The 21,795-nt window shown below is 53.9% G+C and overlaps 2 protein-coding genes across 4 annotated transcripts in view; one reads left to right on the top strand and one right to left on the bottom strand.

Moving 5' to 3' along the window:
* TAGLN (transgelin) lies at window positions 1–6,043 on the top strand. Its single transcript, XM_047071661.1, has 5 exons — window positions 1–124; window positions 3,533–3,724; window positions 3,820–3,997; window positions 4,293–4,395; window positions 4,737–6,043. The coding sequence occupies exons 2-5, from the start codon at window positions 3,545–3,547 to the stop codon at window positions 4,879–4,881; spliced, it is 606 nt and encodes a 201-aa protein (XP_046927617.1). The 5' UTR covers window positions 1–124; window positions 3,533–3,544; the 3' UTR covers window positions 4,882–6,043.
* The window catches only part of PCSK7 (proprotein convertase subtilisin/kexin type 7), a 25,290-nt gene continuing 9,088 nt past the window's right edge, over window positions 5,594–21,795 (bottom strand). For 2 of the 3 annotated variants that reach the window (XM_047071657.1, XM_047071658.1), the window contains exons 10-17: window positions 19,913–20,080; window positions 19,029–19,136; window positions 18,504–18,606; window positions 9,202–9,358; window positions 8,566–8,660; window positions 7,627–7,720; window positions 7,264–7,408; window positions 5,594–7,001 (exon numbers count right to left, since the gene is read on the bottom strand). In XM_047071657.1, coding sequence (XP_046927613.1) covers window positions 6,636–7,001; window positions 7,264–7,408; window positions 7,627–7,720; window positions 8,566–8,660; window positions 9,202–9,358; window positions 18,504–18,606; window positions 19,029–19,136; window positions 19,913–20,080 — 1,236 coding nt within the window. In that variant the 3' untranslated portion in view covers window positions 5,594–6,635. The remainder of the gene's footprint in view (window positions 7,002–7,263; window positions 7,409–7,626; window positions 7,721–8,565; window positions 8,661–9,201; window positions 9,359–18,503; window positions 18,607–19,028; window positions 19,137–19,912; window positions 20,081–21,795) is intronic. The other variant, XM_047071659.1, reaches the window with a different exon arrangement.

A 21,795-nucleotide genomic window follows, 5' to 3' on the forward strand; every position in this document is an offset into this window, starting at 1 on the left:
GGGGGAGGCTGACATCACCGCGGCAGCGGCCCTTTAAACCCCCCACCCAGCCGGCGCCCCATCCTGTCTGTCCAAGTTCAGACACGGAGAGCTCATTCCCGCCTGCGAGTCTCGAGGAACTCCTGTAAGTGCACGCATCCCCGGGTTGGAGGGGAGGTGGACTAGGGCTTGACGGGACCACGGGGGTATTGCAGAGGGGCTCTCACGGGCCCTGGCCTGCAACCCCATGGGGGGGAAGCACGTCCTCTCCTCGTGCATTCCTCATCTCCAGATGGGGAGGTGGCCTTAGCTCGATGAGGGTGGGGGGGTGGGGTGGGGGTGGGTGGGTGAGATTGCTGGAATCCCGTACTTGGAGTCCTTGGACCAGGCAGCCCCAGGCTGATCTCAAGATGGCTTGGCCGGTCAGAGGGACTGATGGTGGAGACCTGAGGTCTGAGGTGACAGGGAGGCTCCCCACGTTTTTGGCCATGGTCGTACCGACAGAGTGTGTGATGGGCTCAAGGTATTGGGTTAGACCCAAGGCTCTGTCTGTCGTCCATGTAAGAGGACATCCAAGGAGGTGAGGAGGTGTGCGAGCACAGCAGTGCTGGAGAGCAGTGTCCTGCTGGCGGGCACTCGGGTCTGAGCAGCACAGAAGCCCTGGGAGCCACTGAGGCAGTGGAAAGGACCACCAGACTCCTGTACCCTGGAACAGCCAGGGTGGCCCGGTGCAGGGACCTGCGAGAGCTGCGTTTTCTAGACACATGGCTCCTTCCATCCTCTGAAATGGGAGATGACCGCACGGCAGGCAGAGGGGTGAGGGCTGGGCACCCCCAGGGGCTTTGCAGTGTTGTCCTGGATGGCTCACACAGGGCTGGGCGGGCCTGGGACCCTGGGCCTTTCCCGAAGGGTCTAGCTGTTTCCCTCAATGGCTGCTCTCCAAAGGGCAGCAGTGAATAGGGCTGCTCTTCTCTGCTTCCAGAATTTAGAGGAGCCGTCCCTCTTGCCTTCTCAGAGATCCACGTGTGCCTGCTCTTGTTGGCTGTGTTCTATTTTGAAGAGCCAGGGGCCCGGCGGTCCTGGAGAGACCCCTGGTTCGTGCCGGTAACAGGTGCACGCCACCCCTTTGCAGCTGGCCCTTGTTCTTTCTCTCAGGGGAGGGGAAGCTGACAGGAGCCACAGGGCCAGAGGGTCAAAGCAGAGTCCAACCGGCCGGCCTGGCCTGCTCCAGGAGGCTTTGTCTAGAAAGGCCTCTGGGTGGGCTGCCTGGCAACTGTTTCCCTCTCCTCTTCCTACAGCTCCAAGGTGGGACTGGGGAGGTCTTGGTCAGAGGACTTAATGAGATTTCTTGGAATTCTCCACTTCCGGACTCCTCATGTGGAGGCAGAGGGTGGGGTTGGGATGGGTGGGGTGCATTTCATCCCCTTCCCTGTTCTGATAAAAATCAAATATTGTCTCTAGATCTAGGGGCTGCAGCTTTGTGTACTTCTCACTGTGAGCCTCGATACCTTAACTATCTGCTCCGAATCTCTTAGACTGCAAGCTGGGGGTGACGGCACTCCGCTTCCGTCCTGCTCCTCACCTGCTGGCACAGGGTCTGGGAGGGTAGGTGGGTGGGGAGGACGAGGAGGGCAGGGCGGGGAAGGTGGGGTGTGCGCTGCCCGCCTGGGCTGGTGGGGTGAAGGCTGAGCGGGGCCCAGGATGAAGGATGGGCTGAGGGCACTTGGTCCCAGCTGACTCGTGGGTTTGGACCCCTCGTCTTCGCCCTTGGGCGGTTGGGAAGCAGGGGTGGGGAAGGGAGGCGTTGGGCTGTCTATAGGGAAACAGAGACTCTGCTTTTGGATTCTCTGGCATCACTGGCCAGGTGAGGGTGCCGGTGCCCAGAGGTGGCCCAGCCCTCGGGCTTTTCAAACCGGAGAGAAGTGAGTTGCCCAGTGGCTGGAATCAAATGAGTTCATCTCCCGTGTTCTTTCTCTCAAACTTTGTTGTCCTCTCAGGGGATGATATGGAAAAGGAGTGGAGGCCAGAGTGGGAAGAAACAGTTTTTGTCCCTGGGTCAGGGGCTGGCTCTCCCAGGTCACCACCAGGAGGCGACTCTGGGAGGGAGTCACAGACAGTGCCTGGGAGAAGGCACAGCTCTCTGAGGGAGATGACATCATCCTCGGTGCACAGATGGGGAGCTTGAATGCAGGAAAGTTGTCAGCTATGGGCGAAGGAAGGGTTGGGCAGCTGACCCGAGACCGTGACAAGCTCCCCACGGTGGTACAGGAGAGACGGTCTGATATTGGCAAGAAAGGGAGTCGGGGGAGCACAACGACTACCCCCCTCCTCAGACCATTCTCTCCCTCCCAACCTCTGACCTCTCTGAGGCCAGGTGATGGGTCTGGCTTCATCTGGCACCTCTCTCGGAGGGCTCTCCCGATGAGCTCTGGGTGATAGCTGGGGCCAGGTCAGGTTCCTCTTGACCAGCCACATCTGCCCAGAGGCCTACCTCGCCCGCCCTGCTGCTACAGCCTTCCCCCTACATCTCGGGGCTCTCCAGAGCAGTGCCGGCCCCAGACCTTCAGGGCAACAGCTGCTGCTGCTGTGCATGGAGAGGGGCTCCCCCAAGCTCTCGCTGGCAGATTCTTGGCTCTGGGATACCCTTGGAGGGCTCTGGCTCCTGGGTTACTCAGCTACTACAGTGGTGGGAGCCTGAGGGCACGAGGGAAAGTCTATGGGTCTATAAGTGTTCTCTCTCTCTCTCTCTCTCTCTCTCTCTCTCTCGGCTCACCTGAGGAAGTACAGCTTTTTGACCAAAACCTCTTGGGTTTTGCTGGCTTCCTAGACCTTTCCAGGGGTGGATGAGTTTGAGCCTCTTCAGCAGCTGTGGGCCAGAGGCTGAGCTGACCTGGCAAAGAGCTGGAGTTTTGGAGCTCCAGCTTCGGGGCTGGGGGGATAAAGCGGAGGGAGAAGTAGGGCAGGACCACCTCACGCCTAGCTGGACAAAGAAACCCGCTGCTTTATTTTGGAAGGGTCGTGTGGCCTCTTCTGGAAGGTGTCTCCAGTGCCTCCGGTCAATCTTGGCAAAGAGAGAAAGCTCTAGACCAGCCATTGTCAAACTACAGCTCATAGGCTAAATGCAGCCTGCTGTTTGTGTAAATAAAGTTTTATTGGATCAAAGCCTGCTTACTTGTTCATGTATCGTCTCAGGCTGCTTTCCTGCTACAATGGCAGAAACCTCATATCCTGCAAAGCCTAAAATACTTACTGTCTGGTTGCTTACAAAAAGAAGTTTACTGACCCTTGCTCTAGACTTCCAAAGATCTGGTCTCCCGTTTCTCTGGCCTCCAACTTCAGAGGCTCCCCGGACTGAGGGGATGAGCCTGGCCCAGACGGGCAGTGCCGTGAAAACAAAATGAGGGAACGGGGAGGTAAACATCTAGGATGGATGGCATCCCCCACACCCCCCCCCCCGTCCTCCTAGAAGCCGGAAGGCCCGCCTAGCACAAGTGAAACAGAGTTGTTCTCCGATCCTCTGACCTCCTCCCTTCTCTGGCCTGTGCTGCTTTAGCTCTCCCTCAACATGGCCAACAAGGGTCCTTCCTATGGCATGAGCCGCGAAGTGCAATCCAAAATTGAGAAGAAGTATGACGAGGAGCTGGAGGAGCGGCTGGTGGAGTGGATCATAGTGCAGTGTGGCGCAGACGTGGGGCGCCCGGACCGTGGGCGCCTGGGCTTCCAGGTCTGGCTGAAGAACGGCGTGGTGAGTGGCCCCCTGGGAAGGGGGGCTGGGGCTCTGCTGGAGTTGTGAGGCAGGCGCCCCGAGCTGAGTGCCGAGCTGCGTTCTGTGCCTGGCAGATTCTGAGCAAGCTGGTGAACAGCCTGTATCCTGACGGCTCCAAGCCAGTGAAGGTGCCCGAGAACCCTCCATCCATGGTCTTCAAGCAAATGGAGCAGGTGGCTCAGTTCCTGAAGGCGGCTGAGGACTATGGGGTCACCAAGACTGACATGTTTCAGACTGTTGACCTCTTCGAAGGTACAGAGAGAAAAGGGGTGGAGAAGGTGGGTGCAGGACAGGAAGCTGAGGCAGAGGGGACGAAGGATGATCAAAACGTGCCACACAACAGGTCTGCATAGTAGGAACAGGATGTGCCGGAAGGGTACCAGCCAGGCTCTCGAGGGCATCGTAGGATCTCCTGGAGCCTCCTTTGATCCTGGCACAACCTTTGCCCCTGGGTTGGCCATTTTTCTGAGAGGTGGGGCAGGCCCTGCCCTGGAGTCCCGTGTACATGGCCCTGAAGTTCACCCCCATCCCTCCTTTCTTCTCACAGGCAAAGACCTGGCAGCGGTGCAGAGAACCCTGATGGCTCTGGGCAGCTTGGCAGTGACCAAGAACGACGGGTACTACCGTGGAGATCCCAACTGGTTTATGAAGTACGCGGCCACCCGGGGTTCCTTGTGCTCCGAACCTGTGTCTTTGCAGGGAGATGGGAGGTGGCCTGGGCTGACTGTCAGGTCCAGTGGGGAGGGGAAGCAGATAGCTGGAAGGTCCAAAGTGAAGGTCTAGGCTGGGTAGGAAATGGGTCCCTGGTACTTGCCATTCTCCCTGGTCCACGGGGTGAGCCAGGTTAAGGAAACAAAGAAGTGAGATGGGGGGGGTGGTGGGGCATGGGACCGGTCTAGGAAGTGACAGAGGAAACAGAGCACGGGAGGGGGGGAGGGGGGATGAAATGTGCAGTCCTGATGAGTCTTTATCCCGGTTTCCCCTCTTCCAGGAAAGCCCAGGAGCATAAGAGGGAGTTCACAGAGAGCCAACTGCAGGAGGGAAAACATGTCATTGGCCTACAGATGGGCAGCAACAGGGGGGCCTCCCAGGCCGGCATGACAGGCTACGGACGACCTCGGCAGATCATCAGTTAGAGGGAGAGGGCCAGCCCCCAGCCCTGTCCTTCCCCGGCTCGTCGGCTGCAGCCATCCTGCCTAGCCCGCCTCACCCGCACCCGTGTAGTTCCTCAGCCCCGGCCAAGCTTCGAGGCTCCGTCACTGAGCAAAGGTGACCGCACTTGGGCAGCTCTCCCCCACCCCTCAGCCTCAGCCCAATTTCTTACCCCCAAGCACCACTCCCCTGACCCTCCTCCCAGCTCCCCCGCCGTCTCCCACCGTCTCACCCCATCCTGGGCCGGGCAGGGGGGACGTGGGCTGGGGGTAGCCTGGGCGGGGGGCAAGTCCACTAGCCTCCTTGGCAACAGACGCCTATTGAAGGTAATCCTGCCCAACCTCCCTCCATTTATTTTTTTTCTGGAATATTTTGGGGGTTGAAATTCAGAAAGGAAACAAATATATACATGAATCTTTTCGCAGGCCTGGCTGGCAGAGTTTGATTTGCCCTGGTCACTTCTGATTCTAGGAAACATGAGCAGGGAAGAGGCAGGCAACATTTATGTGGGTTCCTGAAGGCCAGCTCCGAAGGACCTCTCAAATTCTAGGACCTCAAGGGGGGCCAGTTTCCTTCAGAGGGCCACGCGGAGGAGGAGAGTGGATCTCGGGGACTGGGGACCGAAGGCCAAGGAGAGCAACCTGGCAACTTGCATTAGCTCTGGGAGGCAGATGAAAGGAGCTGGGGAGGGCAGAGTTGCGTGGAAGGTTTTTATTTTGGAAAAGCTGTGCAGAAAAACATTCAACCAAATGTTGCTGTGAAAAGACAAACCCAAATCTTAAGCGTTAAAAAAAATTTAGATCAACCAAACTAGCTCAGAAGAGGGGAGGAGGCCAGTAATGGTGGGAGGACTCACAGCCTGTCAGGCAGACGGCGGGCCTCCAGCGGGTAAGGCCATTTCCCTGAGCACTTTGCAGAGGAAGACAGGGCGGTCGCAGGGCTGGAGTGGCAGTGGCCGAGCCCCGTCATAGTCCTGCTGCAGACTACCGTAGTGAGGCAGCGCGGGCCCTGGGGAGCCGTGCCAGGAGCATCGTACCGATCCCTCAGGACGGAGGGTGGGGGGCGGTGGTGAAGGAGTCAGGGGTATGTTCAAGGTTGGCTTCTGATCAGGGCTAATGGAGGCAGCTGCTTTCAGGGCGAGTGTGGCTGGGCTGAGGGCCGACTGCCATACCTGTATGTCCTAAGTTCCAGGCGTAGGCAGGAAGGTGAGGGAGGGAGAGGAGGGGACTGTGGTTTCTAGGTCCTGGGTCATCAAAAGGACAGGCATATATGCAGGGGCTCTTCCCAGCCTTCACCCTGAGCCCTCTTCCGAAGTGACCCCAGTGATGTTTCCACTGAGAGGCTCTTCTGGCCTGGTGGGCACCGCCCCACCACATGGGTGAGGGTCCCTGTGACCCACATCACCGGCCTGCCCAGGAGAAATGAGGAAGCAGGCCTGACAAACGGGAGGGGCCGAGCCTTTGTCCCAGACCTTCTCACCAAAAGCTTTCAGGAGGAGGAAGATCTTGAGGCTATGGCCACACTGTTCTCTGGCACCATTCCTCTGTCACTGCACCTTGAGAAGTCCCTCGCCCTCCCTGAATGTAGTCACAGGGAGCTCTTGAGGCCTGTCGATTCCCCATGTTAGCGTCAGGGCCGCCTTCTCCCCAGAGTTCCTGGGACTTCGGAGCAGCTTTCCCAGCTTCCCTGGCTCGGGGAAGGAAGAGCCTGGCCCATGTTGAGTCTGCTGGGCCCTGGGTCAGCAAATCTGCTCCTCTTTCCCCTGCAACAGGTCTGGGGGTAGCTGATGATGAGGGTGGTCCAGGGCCCTCCTGTCCTGGGACAGGCCCCAGTCCCCTTGATCCAACAGGTCCGGGACAAGGGGACCAGAGGTGGTGGCAGGGCGCTCACTTTCTGTCTCCACTCCATCTGGATCTTTGCTGTTGCAGAGTGGCACCGATTCCAGTTCTGTCCCCTCCTCCCTGGCTTTTTGGCTTCGTTGGGGCCAGTGGCAGGGTCCGCTCCTACAAACGCGGTGGGAGGCCACATTCCTCTGGCTCAGGTATATTTCCAGCATGTAGTAAACGGTCCAGAAGATGGTAAAACTGCCTACCAGCACCAGAGTCTGGGAAAGGTCAAGCACCTGAGTTAGGGATGGTTTCCCAAAGCCCTGTGGCTTTCCTCAGCCCAGAACGACGAGCTCAGAAAGTCTCTCACCTCCCAGGGACCGCTGCCCCAACTCAAAGCACTTGACCCCACTGAGCAGTGCCCTCTTCGAGCTGGCTAGTAGAGTGGGGACCCAGGTCTTCCCCACCCCTCACTTCTCAGGTCACTTGGAGCACCCCAGCAAGGACCGATCCCCCCCGCCCCAGCCCCCTCCTGCCCACCTGGGGCTGGAGGCTCGGCCCTCGTACCTTGAGGGTGTTAGGGGTGATGGTGTAACCATCTTCCTCGGGGATTTTCAGCCCAGGAGGACAGGGCAGAGTGAAGCCATCATGCAGGTATTTTCCACTCATGGCACTTTCTAACAGTCTTTGGAGAAGACAAGGGATGAGAACCCGCTCTGGAACTTGGTTCCTCTGCCTCCTGCCCTCACCCGTCCTCCCACCTTACCGCCGAGGAGAGGGAAGTCCCAGGGCAGCAAGGGGGGGGGGTGGTGTAGTGTGGGTTCCCAGGGAGGAGGGGGCCCTCAGCGGCCTCTCCCAGCCCCCGGAGTTGCCGTCCCTCTGGCACATGAGTCTGGCACCTACCGCTGTCTGTCCCTGATGTCTACTGGACTCCACACAGAGCCATACAGGGTCAGCTGCCACTGTTGGAGGGTGCCGGCCTGGGGCGTCTCGTCTCCTAGAGGGGCAAGAGAAGCACCGTGAGCCCTGCCCCTGTGCTGGCCGTGTGAGCAGCAGAGGCCCTGCCCGCCCCCCCAACCTGGGGGCTTGACCCCACGGTCAGCTGAGGCTGTGCGTGTCCCACTGGCTGGGGGGCTTCTGCAGACGCGCCTCACGGGTGCCCTCAGGGATGGACACGGGGAGGCTGGGAGGTGGGACTCCGAAGCAAGGAGGCTCGGCCTTTAGCTCTTTCATATTTTCAGGTTTCAGCTGGGATTTTGCTTGGGGGAGGAAATAAAATGTCCTTCTACTAAATTAAAGGAAAGTTTGAAAACCACTGGTCTAGGGAATACCTAGCTTGACTGGAAGCCGGGAGAGCTGGGCTCAGTTTCCAGTCTCCTCGCTGGAATACTGTATGACCTTGCACCGGCCACATCAGACCTCTGGGTGTACCTCGGTTTTAAAAAAAAAAAAGAAAAAAAAAAAAAAGAAAAAGGAAAAAGAAAAAAACAAAAAACCAAAACAACAAAAAACAAAACCAAAAAACGGTGAAAATTAGTCCTGCCCTTACCTGCCTACCAGGGCTGGCCGAAGGACGGTTATATGTGAAAGGACTTGAAATGTGGTTTCAACAAGGAATTTTTGTTGCTATCCTGAGGAAAAATGGATCAGTCACTTCTCCAAGGAATATGAGAGGGAGTACCAACGAACAAGTTTAGATTTCGGTGCCCATATTCTAGATGGGGCGTACTTCTTGGCATCTACCCTGTTGGTCCAATGGCGACCCTACGTATTCCCCGTGGGACGGTTTCTGCGGGGACTCTGAGCTCCAGCGGGACCAGATGGAAGGGCAGGCAGGCTTACCCACATCCCTGATAACAAGTCTGTAAGTCCCCTTCGCTCTCTCCCCCCAGCATCGCACAGTGGAGAAGGTCCAGTCATTGAAGCCATTGGGATCTCTGGGGGAAAAACAGAGTGGAAAACCTGGTAGGCGCGGGGCAGGGATCTGACCCTCGGCCCACAGACGTGATTTCCTCCCTGAAGCAGCCATGAAAATGTAGCAGTTGTTGCCTGAGCTACAGTCACTAGGGAGCGTGCCCTGAGGGGTCCTCCAGTGTTGCCTCTGTCCTCTGGGAATGGGACAGAGGACTCGCATCAATGTGTCCTCATGGGAAAAGTAAAGGTGGCAAGACCACAGGCTGCGGGAGCTCCATAGATCTAGGCTTCCCGTTACTTCCTCAGGCACTTCCTAGCTCTGTGACTTGTTTCCGCATTTGTAAAGGCAGCTTACAAAGGATTAGAGAAAATATCTGTCAAGTGCGGCGCTTAGCACATTGTAAGTGACTTGTACAAAGCAGGTCAGAAATGGCTTCCAGCTGCCACAGTCAGCCGGTGCCATGATAGCTCAGGCCGGTGCCAGAGTCCACTTTTCCCGTATCTCTTCCTCGCAAAGACCCTTGTTGCAAAAAGAGCTCAGAAGGGACAGACAGGTGTACGTACGAGTCCATGCTGCGGGGGGCGCCGATGAGGGACATCATGCCACTGGGGCAAAACAGTTTGAGTTCCAAGCTGCCGCGTCGTGGATGACTGATGGAGACGGTCACGGCCACGTGCTCTAGGGTCCTCAGCCCCGACATCTCCAGGTCCATCCTGCTGACTGTGGGAAGTCAGGCTGGGCAGCTGGGAAACCAGCCCCATAAGCACTTACGCCCTCCGTCCATCCCCGCACACACAAAGGCACATACTCATCGAGGCCACGTACAAACACCTAAGGCAGTCCTAACTAGGACCTGTAGCATACACGAGTAAACGGAACGCGGAGGCTGCTATCAAGGGATTTACAATCTAGTTTAGACTCTCACTGGGGTGAAAACATACTCAAGACACAGGGTAAGAATCAAACAGAGCAATGTCATTCATTCAGCCAAAAAGTAACTTCGTGAGTCCCTCCTATGTTTCAGGCACCGTACTCGACGCTGGGGATAGAAAGGGAAGTTGGACGTGACCTCTACCTTCTACCTGAAAGTGGAGAATGATACGGTGTGAGGAATACATAACTGATGCTAGAACAGAGAGGAGTCAGGTGGGTTCAGGTGCACGGCAGGGAGACCCTCCGAAGAAGGAGATGAATACAGACTGCTAGAGGGTTTTGGTAGGTAGCCGTGCCATCCAGGAGGGGAAATGGCACAGAGGTAGAGGTGGAGGTGAGCAGGTCTCTTACCGAAGGTGATACAAATCTCTAAAAACAACTACTGAAGTAAGTACACTTCGAGGAAATTATGCTGAATGAAAAAAAGCCACTATTAAAAGAATGCATGGTGCACGATTTGCTTTGTGTGATATTCATGAATCACGATAAGTGTGGAGACAGACGCCAGATTAGTGGCTGCTGGGCGCTCACAATGGGGCTGAGGGGACAACCACAAAGGGGTGATGAGAAAGTCCTGTGAGGATGGCGGGTTCTGGATCTTGATTGTGGTGGTGGACACACAAGGCCACATATGTGGTACAAACGCACAGAGCCTCCTCCCTACCCTGAGACACACACACACACACACACACACACACACACGCACACACACGAGTGCACATCTGACTGGCGAAATCTGAATATGCTTTAGAGACTGTAGCAATGCCATTGTCTTGGTTTTGATACTATACTGTAATTATTTCAGATATTAACACGGGGAAGAAGGTGCGTGAAATCCCCCTGAATATGTCTTCGCGACGCAGTGAATCTACAGTTATTTCGAAACAAAGTTTAAGAGAATCACAAATGACTGAAGTAGAAGATTCAGTTGGGGAATGTTAAAAAATCAGGTGGCAACGAGAAAAAAAAATCTCTCTAAAGCACTTCTTCCTTCACTTATTCATTCCAACAGGCAAGGCAGAGCCCAGCACTTGCACTTCACACTGAGAGTGTGGACAGCGAGGATTGAAGGACGAGGAGGAAAGGAAAGGCTGGAGTCTGTGGCACCGCTTCCTGTCCTTCCGGGACCTGTGCCCACTGGCCGCCTGCGCGGCCCCCTCCCACTGCGTTCTGGGAAGCGCTGGACCCTCATTCACCAGGGCTCCCAGGACTGCCCCCACCCCCCGCCCCGCCCCGTCGTGACTTCACCTGCTTTCTCTCCTTAGCTCCAAACATCCTTTCCCATCCCACTTCCATGACCACACCCTGGGCCTGCTCATTATCTGGGATGGCCTGGCTCCTGAAACTCTCATGGCGGGTTTCATCAGATTAATCAAAGACGTATCAGAAATGTAGTTGAACAAAACTGAAAAGAAAGAGGCCCCGGCAAGCGTTAGTAGCACGTGGGTGAATACCCATCTCGAGCTCCCTTTGGGCACGCGTGTGCACGTGCACGTGGTCTTCAAGTCCATCTGGCAAGTCTTCAAAGCCAATGTCCTCCCTCTTCTGGAAACGAAGCCATCCTGTCCCTCCACTTCCCTCACTCCTTTCCTGACCCCTTCCTTCATTTCCTTGTGATCCATCCAGCTGCCCTTTCCTAACGGCTCAGATCCCACAGCTCAGCTCCCCAACACTCTCTTGTTTACGCTCTCAAACCCCTCTGCTTTCTTTTCCCTTCACAGCTACTGGCTGGCAAGGGTTCAACGAGGGACCAGCCCCCTTATCCATCTTCTTGCTTGTGTCTTTCCTACTGCAGATGAAAAACAAAAACAAATAAACCCTTTCTCAACTCTTCGCTTCCTTCTACCCACCAGTGTTAAGAACAGGGGCTCTGTTGGGGCATCCGGGTGGCCCAGTCGGTTGGGTGTCCGACTTCCGCCTAGGTCATGATCTCACGGTCTGTGGGTTCGAGCCCCGCATCGGGCTCTGTGCTGACAGCTCAAAGCCTGGAGCCTGCTTTGGATTCTGTGTCTCCCTCTGTCTCTCAAAAATAAATAAACATTGAAAAAAAATTAAAGAAAAAAAGAACAGGGGCTCTGGAGCCATCCAGCCTGGGTGCAAATCCCAGCTCAGCCCTGTCCTAGTTGTGAGAATCAAATTTGTTTCCTTATGTGTAAAAGGTGGATAGTAACAGTACCTGCTTCAGGTACTACGGTTGCTAGGAGGATTATATTAGTTCATATACATACAGTACTTAGAACAAGCACCAAGTATTAGGACCACGTAAGTAGCGGATATTATTTTTCTTTACTGTTGAACTTCTTGGAAAGGATGTCTACATTCGCTCTCTCTACTTCTTACCCCCTCATTCATTCTTAACATTTTTTCCTGTCAAGATAGCATAAGTGGTTTTAAAAGCAAATTGGCCCAGAAGGGCTCAGCACGTAAAAGAACAATTTCCCACCCCATCCCTCACCACCTTCGTGAGCCACTCCCCAGGAGCAAACACTTTTTCTTGCTTTTGATTGTTTTCTTCTGGGATCTACCTTCATGTTTCCAAATAATAACTATGTATGACTATTTCATGGTTTATCAATTTTTGGCATTATTTATCAACTTTTGATTACAGCAGATAAAGATTTAATACCACGCCCACATCTTCTCCCTACCTTGCCCTCCCCTCCATCTTCTCTAAATGGAATTTAGCCAAGTGGTACATAATGATCATATTTCATTTTCTGAACAACTTGCTGACTTCCCCTCTGGAGTTAATAATTGCCCTCCTTTTGCTTTACTTAAATTCATGTCCCCATCACTGACTCTTCCCCAGCTGCACAGAAGAACCACACGAGCTCTCTGAATACTATTTCTTCAAATGAATAGATTTGAAGCTCCCTCAGTGCCACTGTCCCTGGGAGACTCACCCTCTGCCTTCTTGTCTCCCGCTCCTATCTGCTGCACTGCCGTTGGGTTGGGACCTTCCTTTCCTTCTCCCTTGGGGTTTCTGCTTCCTGTCTGTCTGTACTCCCTTTCTCTCTTCCCCACCCTTTTCTCTCTTGGTGTTTCCTTCCTTGTGGAAGCACTGCATCGTCCAGCAGCTTCCGACACACGAAAGCATGAATAAGACTTGCATGCCTGAAAGTATCCGTATCCCACCCTCCCGCATGATAATTAGGCTGACTTTTGGCCTTGAAAATAACTGTCCTCAGGATTTGGAGGTTTCCTTTTTCAAATGGCCAGTGATCCTTATTAGCTTCAAAAGCCAGTTGGAAGCTCTAAGCATGAGTGGAGCTTTGTACGGCAGGCTTCCCTAAAATTAGATGGCCTGGGACCTGACCAGTTCGTGGAGGAGCCCTCCATATGAGTATCTCCGAATCTTTTGACGAGGGGTCCTTCCATTGTTCCAGAGAGAAGCCTTCCAATCACCTGGCTCCAGGGCCTTGGGATCTCTCCCAGTACAGTCTCTGTCTCTGGAGAATAAACCTCCCAACTCCTGCCAGGATAAGGAAGGGGAATCACCCGGCTGCCAAGAACGGGAGAAGGTGCCCAGGAGTCTACCTTTTCATTGATCCCTATTTTTTGCCTCATACCTCATGTCTGTGCGTCTCCGTGCATCTCCCGGAGCACATGGGGCCTCTAAGTCCTGAGCCTTTCGGGATTCTGTGGCACGAAGGGGCTTGTTTCTTAGTATCACCCTTGTAGGTATTTGCTATGCAATTTTCTCAGCCCTGCTCACTTCTCCATTCATTTTCCAGCTTCCAAAACTGTGATGAGATCTCTCATTTGCTGGTCTCTCCCATTCTCTTTGTCTTTAGGCTTATACCATTTTTACTCCTTTATTCTCATTTTGGTGAGGTTTGGGAAGAAAAGCAGAAATAAAAGAACATGTTCAATTTGCCATCTTTAACCACAAGTCTTCTCCTGTCCTCATTAATTACGTAACAAAGTGCAATCCAGCTTTGCCCCTGTGACTACACTGAAACAATACTCAAGGTCACCAGTGGCCTGGGTGGCAAACCCAGGGACGCCCTTCTGCCCTTGTGTACTTGCCCTCTCACTGAAACTGCCATGAAATGTCGTGATGCTGTCCTCTGGATTTCCTCCTACCCCTCAAGCCCATCTCCTCTCTCATTTTTCTTCAGAGGCATATTTCCTCTGTTCACTCCTTTAATGTCCCGGGTCCTCTTTTATCCTTTGTCTGCCCGCCAACCCCGGTGATGCATTCTTCCCCAGACCTTTTCTTCCATTCCTACGCTGGTGACTCCCAAACCATTGCCATCAGTCTAGACCTTTGAACTTATTTCTTCAACCGCTTTCTGGATATAACCTCTAGATGTTGCCCAAAAGCCTGAAACACAGCAGAGTCAAATTCTCAGCCTCAATCTTCATACTCTGCAGCCCTTGCCCAGATCTGTTTTCCCACCGGGGTTCTTAATCTCATTTGATGGCATCACTATCTAGATGTTGCTCAAGCTAAATAACTTAGAAATCTTTTTATATATTAATAAATATACAATACTGATTTATATAAGTCTATAAATGTACATATAAGCATTTATATGTACATTTATATACATATGTGTGTGTGTGTGTGTATATCTATATATATATATATATATATATATATATATATATACACATACACTTTATGGAAAATTCCAAGCATACCTAAAAAAATAGAACAGATGTCCTCAACACCTAACTCCCATAATTATCAATATATGGCCAATCTTGTTTCACCAATGATCCTCACTTCTTCCTCTTCCCAGAGTCTTTTGATGGCATCCCTAGGCACCAAGTAATTTCATCAGGAGAGACTGCGTATGTATCTCTAAAAGATAAGAGACTGCGGGGCGCCTGGGTGGCTTAGCCGGTTAAGCATCCAACCTCATCTCAGGTCATGATCTCACCACTCATGGGTTCAAGCCCCGCACTGGGTTCTGTGCTGATAGGTTGGAGCCTGGAGCCTGTTTCAGATTCTGTGTCTCCCTCTATCTCTGCCCCCCCCCCGCTCTCTCTCTCTCTCTCTCTCTCTCAAAAACAAACATTAAAAAAAATTTTTTTAAAGAGACTGCTCTCCTTCACCCTTCCCTACCATCAGTTGGTGAGAGCTTATCTTGAAGGCTCCTCACACAGATTTCAAGGTCAAGTCCAAACTCCTTACCGTGGCACATGGAGTTCTAGCTGGTCCTGCCCCCAGACACCCGCTCCAGCCACACATGACTCGTGGCCCCCCGAAGCTCTGTTGCCTCTGCACCTGTTGCCCCTGCTGCCCGGATGTCCTTCTCCTCCCCTCTTCCCCTGGCCAGCTACCTGCTGAAAGGCCAGTCCTGGCTTCTCCGAGAGCCCTCCTGTCTTCCCTGGACACCTGTGTCATCTCCACTGCAGACGGGGCACCTTCCCCCTACCAGACTGTGAGCTCCAGAGGGCAGGAATCCTCTCTAACTCTGAATCCTCAGAACTTAATACAGTGCCTGGAATGAGGTGGGTCTCGCGTTCGCAGAATGAAAGAGTGAATCAATTAAGAGACATGTCACAGAAATAAGCGAAACAGTACACTGCAGTGGAATCGACAGGGGAAGACCGGGGCAGAAGCAAGGGGTACAGCGGGGATGACCATGCCACAGCTTCACGTGTGGGAGCCTAGGGAACGGCAATGGCTCTGACAGAAACAGACGAAACCTGGAAAGCAAGCTGGCTTTTGAGGGTGACAATGAAATGTTAAATTTTGTGTATGTGAAATGCAGCGTGCTGGCAAATACCCAACAGCACATGTGACCTGGGATAGGAAGATGAAGGGAAATACTGGCAGCATAGTTGGAGGAGAGCATTAACACGGCAGAGAAAGGGCTTACAGAGAGTAAATGACACGTTCGAGAACATCATGGAACAGAATGGAATCCAGAAAGAGCCCCAGGAGGGCCCATCTGCATTCAGATGTATACACGGTGGCATGCTACCTGCCTTTCTTACTGGTGTGTTAGAGACATAGGTGGCCGTGCGTGCGTGGACACTAGAATTAAGGCAGCTAATACCTTAAATGAGTGGATACTTAGAATAGTGCTTGGCACATAAAAAGCATTCAAGTCATAGTTGATGATGATCATATTATTATTGTTGTTTGGCCTTTGGTAAGTTGGGGTCTTTTTCATCCCTCTCCCTGTGGCCAGAGGGCTTTCTTTGTTCACAACCTTGCGGAAGCCATGACGATCTCTGTCCTCCCCCTGGTAAGGGATCACAGTAAAAGATTTCGATCCAGGAATCGTTTGTGGAGAGCTGGTAGTCAAAGTCACGAAAACTGCTGCACAGTTCGAGAAACCAGAGGGAGGAGAGAGAACTGTGGGATGAGTCTAAAGAGGCACTCATGGTCTGGGAGTAGTGACAGAGCGAACAAAGGACACGAGGACCTCGGGCGGAGAAGCTGGAAGAGGGCTCTGGAGCAGAGGAGGTCCCGGAAGCTGGACAGGAGGGAGGCTGCTGCCAGGGCCCCATTCGTAGGGTCAGAGCAGCAGGCCGGTCGAGAAGGATGAAGTCGGAACCAGCCCCCCGGGCCTGGCCGGGAAAGGGGCGCTGTGAGCAAGGAACCGAGTCTTCAGTGGTAGAGAGCGCAGGTGATAAAAGTGAGCCATGGCTTTAGTTAATTCACTTGAAAGGGTTACAGGTTAAAGGACAGCAGGGACTTTGTTTTGTTTCCTAATAGGTGAACGGAGGACACTTGAAGGCAAAAGGAAGAGTTGGTGGAGAGGGAAAGACTGGGTCGGACAGGTAAGGTGTGGAGAAGGGAAGGAACAGGACTCATCCTGTAGGCAGAGGTGAGCCCGTTATACTCAGACTGTAAATAGGGTAAGATAAGCGCAAGGGGTTTCAGGAAATTTCTGTAAATACAGAGTCTCTTGTGTTTTAGACACTCCTCCCAAACCCCACTGTCCCTCCCACCCTCTGGTGGAGATTTCAGACCCAGAGTCAGATGTAAAGGAACGAAGGGCCTCCAATCCCTTTTCGTCCATAACCTCTGTCTCGCTCTCGTGCTGCCCAATATGACAGCCACTAGCCACTTGTGATTAAATTTAAATATAATAAAATTAAAACTCAGCTCCTCACACAAGCCACATTTAAGTGTTGAATAGCCTCAAATGGCCAGTGGCCAATGAATTGAGCAGTGCAGATAGAGAACATTTCTATCATTGTGGAAGGTTCTAGAGTCTTCGTGGTATTTTGCCTCTTCTCCCATCTCAGCAATGTTCAGCTCCCTCCACCTTATGAAAGGTCCATTTTGAGCCCTCAGACATCGACTATCCCAGGTCTTGGGGGGAAAAGACTACAGGTTGGCTATGGGAGCAGGTCTCTAGACTGTCTAGGACTGAGTTGCCCTGATCTTTTGTTAATTAGAGTCCCTTCAACCTCCAAGCATCCCCACAAGCTTGCACTTTCTGTCCTGTCTGCTCGGGGGTCAAATGGAGTCACGACAGAGGGGAAGACACCTTTTCTGACTGCAGAAGTTCACAGCAGTCCTGCCTGCTGCCCTCAACACTAGCAAAACTGGGTCTGCGCCTCCCTTTGCTTCATCCTCTTCCCACCATTCGAGTCCCACTGTCCCCAGCCCAGGACAAGCTGTCCTTCCTTTTGTGTTGCCCAGTGACAGACAAGCGGTGGCCAGGCGCCTCTGTACGTAGGGAGGTTTGCCACACAGGCTGGGGCGATGTCCCCCGGTCAGACAGGAGGAAGCAGAGGATGATGAGACTGGAAAGGCCCCAACCCTCTTCTAAGTCAACTTCTACGGGACAGGTGCGGTTATGGGTTACTTTGTCACTTAAAGGACAGGGGGCTTGGGAGAGGGAGCCGTGGGGGGAGGTACAAAAGGCACACTATCTCCAAGACTCATGAGGGCAGAGCCCGGGGCCCTTCATTCCCAGGAATGTTCCTGCACTTCTCTGCCTTGGCTGATGCCCTTTCCAAGATAGCATTCCTTTTACGGAAAACACAATGAACGGGGCCCGTGGATCTTCTTCCACGTAGAGGGAAGCTGGGCGAGTGCTGGACGTGGTTAGGGAGAGAGACGGCGGAACCCCTGTCAGGGAAACCTCCGCCCCAAGAGGCCGCCCCTGCCTGTCCCTTCTTTAGCTACTCTTCCTCTTGCTATTACTCTGGTCTGATCACTTTCTAGGATCAAACCGGAAGAAGTGAGGACGGAGTTCTAATTTGCGCACAGAGCATGGCATGCTTCAGTCTTCACACAAAAACAGCAAATAACCCTGCCTGTCAAAATTCTTCAAGGGACCGCCCCCCCCCCCCCCCGCCAGTGCTCACATGGGGCCTCAGGGCAATCTTCCCCGCAGATGCACAAGCACCCCCATCTGGCTTCCCTCGTCTCTGGGCAGGGGGTCAACCTCGGTGCTCCTCACAAACCACATCTCCGATTTGCAGACCCTCAGAAAATCCCAATGACCCCAGGTGTGAGGGACGGGTGGCTGCACCCCAGGGTGACATCTGCGTCCTCCCATCCCACTCCCGACACACCCCATCCAACTATCTGTGTATTAGACAAGCTGGATAATCAAAGGAAGAAACTCATCTACTTCATCCAAAGGCCACTGGGCTGAAGAGAACTGCCTGGCAAGTTCCTGGCATGCAAGTCAAAGGAGCAACTTTCAACTCCTGCCTTGTCTGCCCAAGTCCCAGTGGCGACCCTCCCCCAGCTATTCTGACCGGTTGCTCAGCAGTTCGTCTCCACTACAACTCAGGAGAAAGGTCTTATTTAAGCAGCCAGGGGGCCAGCCAAGTCAGAAGCAGCAACATGTCCTAAAATGGTCAAAGAAAACGCCACAGGTCTGGCTGCAGCTCAGCTCCTAAAGGAAGGGGCTAGAATCGGGCAGGGATAAGGAGTTTGACTTCCCCCATTACCCCGCCCCAAACCTCAATCCCCAGATTAACCCCCTTTCTGCTGACTACTTACCATTCCATAGGACCTCCAGTGTGCGGGGGGCCAGCGGAATAGCCTTGTTCTCTTTTAACACAGGGCTGACATAGGAAGCTAAGTAAGGGACCGAGGTCCAGATCTATTAAAGGAAAGGGGGTGGTGGTGAATGAACAAGACCGACCACACACGCACGCACACACACATCAACTTGATCCTTAGGGCCCCGCTCTTATTTTCCCTCTCCTCATCACCTTCTTTCACTCCCAAGGCTCCTGCTGACCCCTGGGAGTGCTCCCTATGGAACCAGAGGCCATGGCTGTGTCCAGGGTGGAAGATGAGAACCACAGCACCCTGAGAGCCCCCAGCTATACTCTCTACCAATAGTTTGGAAGCCTCAATGACAATGTTGAGCCTGCCTCTTCATTTGAAAAATGGGTCGTCTAGGATAGATGAAACAAAGAACACTAAGTACCCACGATGCGCCAGGCAATGTTTTAGGCGTTTAGCCCCCTCCCTCGGTCGCTCCATGCAGGGGTCCCTGCCCTGCCAACACCTGTTCACCTTGGCTGCATTAACGAGTCTCCAAGCATTGAGCAGGCCGAATCCATGCTGGTGGCTGTGGCTGAAGCCTGCCTCGTTGGTGACCCAATCTGCACGGCGATCCTCATACTGAGAGAAACAGAGATCCTGGTTAGTCTCTGGGACTTCCAAAGTGCAGCTGACCCTTGGGCAATTCAAGGGTTGGGGTACTGCCCCCCTGCCCCCCAGTGTCGAAAATCCACGTGTAACTTTTGACTCCCTAAAACTTAAGTCCTAAGAGCCTGCTATTGACTGGATGCTTTACCAACAACACAAACAGTTGGTTAGCACATTTCATATATGTGTTATGTATTGTATTCGTACAGTAAAGTCAGCCGGAGAAGAGAAAATGTTATCAAGAAAACCACAAGGAGGAGAAAATACATTTACTGTGGATCCACATTCAGACCCATGCTGTTCAAGGGTCAACTATAATGTCAACAACCTAATTCTGGTTTCCTTGCTCGCCCTGCTGGCTGACCCGGTCCAGACTCTCCCACCAGGGCTACTAGGAATGGATTCCCCAAGGAAGGCTGGGACAAAAGGTCAGAGCCCCATGATGTCACCACCTCCATAGCTTGCTTCTAGAGGGAGCCAGGAGTCACCGGCCCTGGAATAAGGGAGCACAGCCAGAGTGCTCCTGTGCAGGTGAAACAGCACAGGCAAGAATAGGTACGGATGAGTTGAGGCCTAGGATCTTGATGGGGTCCCCACGCCTGTTCTAGACACAGGCAACTCTGAAAAGCACCAGGCACCTCACTTGTGGGACATTTAGAGTCTGAAGCCTCCTGATCCCTGCAAGTCCTTGGAAGCAGAACCCTGGGGAAGGCTGGGCCGGGCCATGGCTCCGGCTGCTAGGGTCTCACCTGGGTGGCTGTGAAGACAACGATGTGCTGGACGTCACGCCAGGTGAGACAGGGCCGCACCTGTAGCATCAGGGCTATCATGCCTGCCGCCAGAGGGGCTGCGGCCGAGGTCCCTGTGTGGCCCTCGGTGCAGCCTGTGCCCTTCTGAAGGTCCCAGTCAGTGGTCACCTGGGAAGTGGATTGGGGGGTGGGGGGGACTGGGTTAGACACAGAGTTCACAGGTGCTGTGGAGAGAGGGGTAGGGGACGGGGCCTCGGAGGAAGGCTCTCAGGTCGGCCCTGGCTTTGTGAGAGCTGAGTCTTTGACCAGAGGGAGGCCCACTAGCGGGTCAGGATAAAGGAAAATCCCTCGTCACCCTAGGCCCCGCGGGACAAGCTCTGGAGAGCTGAGAAAAGAAGGCAGTTTACAGGGCTACTCGGGAGGGTCCGGCTGTGGGCAGAGAGGAGACGGAGGTGTGGGAGAGGCCTTATGTGCAGAGGACGGTTTCCTGATTCCTGCTCCTCTAATAACTGTGTCCCGAATTCCCCAGCCTGGCCCTCCAACCCCCTCAACCAACCTAGACAGAGGAAGTGGCCCGGGGGGATGGAGGGGGGAGGCGGGCAGGCTCCTGGGCCCCAGCTGGAGCTGGGACAGCAGTGACGGCACCATTCAAGGAAATCCAACTTGGCAGCCCGGCGATAGGGGTTGGAGTGACATCAGTGCGAACAAAGGGAATGTGTTCCCAGGGAGAGGGAAATGTGCCCTCGCCCACCCTGTGAGCTCAGCAAGGGCTTAGTGTCTACACTGCCTGCCCGCCCTGCTGCTCTGGGCCTGGTGCCTCAGTATGGTTCCCACGAGTCCCCCCCCCCCCGCCACTCTACCTGTGGTTCTCAGGGGGAGGTGACAGTGGGGGACGGGAAGGAGAGTTGCCAGGCGGGGAGAGATGGCATCCAGTTCTTTTCATGCTCCGATCAACCCTGGAACCACAACGGGTTTGCCTAAACCTGCTCCACTATGTGGCACTTTGGATGTGGCACATGGTGCTGATGTTAAGACTCGAGAGTTTTTTTTCTGCCAGGCTTCTCTCTGGGTCAGACACCAGGGAGGTAACTTCTGCCAAGAGCTACCCTTTCTCCATTGTACTCACTGCTTCCCTCCCAGCTGCTACAGCAGCTGCCAAGAGATGTGATTTTCACTCAGACACTGTGCGCTCCCGGGAGAAAAAGGAAAAAACCCTCCAAGCTGTGGTCTCAATGAGATGGGGAAGGCTGGTCTGTGCCAGGGAGCAGACTGATTTTTTTTCCCTGTTAAGGAAAAGGCGTCACCGGGACAGTCTCGTTGTAGCTGGGAGGGCTGTGAACAGGCCTAGGTTGGCAGGAGCCCTGGGAAGCCATAGGAAAGTCCAGGGACGCACCCCGGCCAGCCATAGGGTGGGCAGTGCATGCCCCGTGCTCTGTCCTCAGGAAGACCGCTCCTCTGAGCTGGTCACTGAACAGAAACTGGCAACACGGGGTTTCCAAGGAAGGACATCCAAAAGCTGGGAACTTGGATAAGGAAACTCTCTTTTCACCTCTGGACAAATCACAGTTCGGATGGAAGGTGGGGGTGGGGGTAAGAGGTGGAGCTGAGTTAGGGAACGGCCAGGGCAGCAAAGCAAGAATGGCACCCATGCTGGTGACGCCTCCTTGGGAGCGGGTTCCCCAGAGTTCCACCAGGGTTCCCTCTTCCTCTTCCTCCTCTCCCAGCCTGGCCTGGCTGGAGTGCCCTCTGAACCCAGACCCCTGCCTGCTGGGCAAAGGTTTTCATTTCAACCCATTCCCTCCACCTTCCTCCCTGGGTGGGGGTGGGAAGCTGAGGTCCCCTGGCACAGGGCCTTGGAACCATGTGTTGACCAGAAGTCACTT

This window comes from Lynx rufus, unplaced genomic scaffold (genome assembly GCF_022079265.1).
Source record: "Lynx rufus isolate CCGP_SWC_20201006 ecotype Redwood Valley unplaced genomic scaffold, mLynRuf1.p SCAF_9, whole genome shotgun sequence".
NCBI lineage: Eukaryota > Metazoa > Chordata > Mammalia > Carnivora > Felidae > Lynx > Lynx rufus.